We start from the raw sequence: 2,931 nt of genomic DNA, 5'->3' as shown, positions 1-2,931 counted from the left end.
AGAGGGTCGTACATGTGTTGTTGCGGACATGACATCTCCACGAAGGATCGCACAATATGATGTTACACACCAGTCAATGTGGACATTATCTTGCTCCTCCCACCTAGCCTAACAAATCACAGATAAATATATGCTGCAGATTCATGACGATATGTCGCATGACAATGTAGACAACCATGTCGGCACGAATCCATCTGTGCAAATGAGGCTCGTACGCGTGTTTTTTTTATAGAGGAAAGGCCCAAACGGCGCCGTGCTTTTTCATGAAAGCATAGACACCTAGTATTGTTGGGGTGCACCAGATTACACAACGAAACAGATTCAGAAAAACTAGGGAAACCAGCTAAACAACAGAAAAGCAAACAAATTTAAGCTAGCTCCAGACAGTGAAGCTCAGACCCACAGAGAGGAAGAGATAGCTAGTAGCAAGCTTGGACAGCACTAACAGGGAAAAACAGACACCAAAGTAATCAGCCAATTCCTCGCCTTTGACCCGAGATATAGTCTGCATGTTACAATCCATGTTTCCACCAGGCATGTCCATCTCTTCTCACACTTCCGGCAACATGCAAGATCACTGAGACAATAAAGAAGATTTTGAACGGAATATTAGTTGGGAGAGCTTATAATTTTTTTTTGTTGAAAACTGCATCGTTACGAGTTAGCCAAACAGACCAAGAGAGGGCTCCAAAAATTACCTAACCAATATAATTGGAGCTATCCCCAGGTTTACACATTGAGATTGACATTAAATCATCAAACGATTCAGGACGCCTACTCCAACCTAACGCCTCTGTAACACACCATTGAAAGTTCGATACTGGGCATTGGAAAATTAGGTGATTTGCTGACTCCAGTTCACCATAGTAGGTGTAGCCCAGCTCCCCATGCCACCCTTTTGATTTGTGATCCATAGTCACTTGAATCCTTCCGCGAAAACACATCCAACAGAATTTTTTTATTTTCATCGGCAATGTCGATTTCTCATGTCTAACATCCTTATATATTTTACCCCTAAATCAAGCAAACTTGAATACAGAGATTTCACTAAATAATTTTGATATATGTAAGTAACCACCAGTAGCCAACATCTCGTCAGCCTCCGGAAGCTCAAAATTAGTGAACATCTGGCTTGTACAAGTGTCACTGCTTGATGTCTCGCCATGGTCTCTCCCCGGAGAACCACACGATATCATGTTACACACCAGCCAGCAGGGACATTCCTCGTGTAAGTTCGTACTCCTCCACCAGGGAGTATGTATATCTAACAAAGTCGAGATATATAAATTTTATTGAAATATATTTCCTATTTCTTAAAAGGTTTACAAAATAGTTGTTATTAAACTATATATGTTCATGTAACTATATTTCAATATAATTATTTGTATTACAGCAGAAAATCATTATTTCTATTACTTTGTATTATTATTTTGTTTTGAGCGTTGTAAAATTGGGAATTACAGCTATACTATTTTCGTATGGGAACAATTTGTTAATTTTTGTGTCCCTCTTTCTCTTCGTAGCTAGCTGACAGCGAGAACAAAAACCAAGATCTAATTGTGGAAGTAGACTAGTAGTCGACCACCCATGCATGCTTACATAAGGAAACACACGCACTATAAGATTGGATGCACCACCCAAGCACTATAAAATAGGATGCACCACCCAAGCAATTTTTGCCAACAGCACTTGTTTGCAATCAAAAAAAAAAAAATCTTACATAGCTGAACCAATGGAGAAAAGTTGGTTCTTGCTCCTTTTCTTGGCGTTCCTCCTGCCGGCGGCGAGCGTGGCGGTGTCGTGCCACCCTGATGACCTCCTTGCACTGCGCGGGTTCGCCGGTAATCTCAGCAATGGGGGCGTCCTCCTCCATGCCAAGTGGTTCGGCAACTCTTGCTGTAGTTGGGAAGGTGTGGGATGCGACGGCGGAAGCGGCCGTGTCACTACTTTATGGCTCCGTGGGCATGGACTCGCAGGCCACATCCCAACAGCATCCTTGGCTGGCCTTGCACGGCTGGAGTCGCTCAACCTCGCCAACAACAAACTGGTCGGCACAATCCCATCATGGATGGGTGTGCTTGACCACCTTTGCTACTTGGATCTCTCAAATAATTCATTGGTTGGTGAGATACCCAAGAATTTACAGAGAAGGCTCAGTTGCCCCAACATTGTTGGTCATTCACTGGGTACGGCTTCCACTAACATGCCATTGCAGGTGAAGCATAACCAAATAGCACTGAGTGGGCAACCAAACACAATAACCGGGACCAATAACTATGTCAGATCTGGGATCAACAATGTTGTTTCTGGGAACCACAACACTGTCACATCCGGGAACAACAATGTTGTGTCTGGGAACCACAACACCGTGTCTGGGACCAACCATGTTGTAACTGGTAACAACCATGTCGTAATAAGGAACCAGAATACCGTATCTGGGAGCCATCATAAAGTATCTGGAGGCCACAATACTGTATCTGGGAGCCACAATACCGTATTTGGAAGCCACAACACAGTATCTGGGAGCAACCACATCGTACATGGGAACAACAAAGTCGTGACAGGAGGTTAACAATCTATAGCGAATTGTTTCCATATTCCCTAACGGAGTCACGTCCTTGTCCAAGCTGGGTGTAGCTAAATATCACTTGGTGGGGCCAATGGCGTTATGTAACTTCGTGGATATAGCATCACATTACTACTTTAAATAAATTCCTATTAATCTTACATACATGTTGATATGAATATCAACAGCGGCTTCGTGGATGTCTGATTGTCGTGATTATTGCATGTCTTATCTTCTCTTTCTTAATAGATGGCCCCATTTTCCTGCTCCCACGTTGAGCCACATCACCAGATATCAATAGTAGTCGCCAGGCGCACACCCGATGGCGGCAGACGAAGCGTGTCTCGCGACGCGCACACGCGCAC

The 2,931-nt window shown here is 43.7% G+C and overlaps 1 protein-coding gene across 1 annotated transcript; it reads left to right on the top strand.

The window, feature by feature from the left end:
- Positions 1-1,665: 1,665 nt before the first annotated feature.
- On the top strand, positions 1,666-2,727 carry LOC127343061 (uncharacterized). Its single transcript, XM_051369141.1, has one exon. It carries the CDS (start codon positions 1,733-1,735, stop codon positions 2,570-2,572), a length of 840 nt encoding a protein of 279 aa, XP_051225101.1. The 5' UTR covers positions 1,666-1,732; the 3' UTR covers positions 2,573-2,727.
- The last annotated feature ends 204 nt before the right edge of the window (positions 2,728-2,931 follow it).

Source organism: Lolium perenne, chromosome 1, assembly GCF_019359855.2.
Source record: "Lolium perenne isolate Kyuss_39 chromosome 1, Kyuss_2.0, whole genome shotgun sequence".
Taxonomy (NCBI): Eukaryota; Viridiplantae; Streptophyta; class Magnoliopsida; order Poales; family Poaceae; genus Lolium; species Lolium perenne.
The sequence above is the reverse complement of the archived record's forward strand: the minus strand, read 5'-3'. Positions and strand labels throughout refer to the sequence as shown.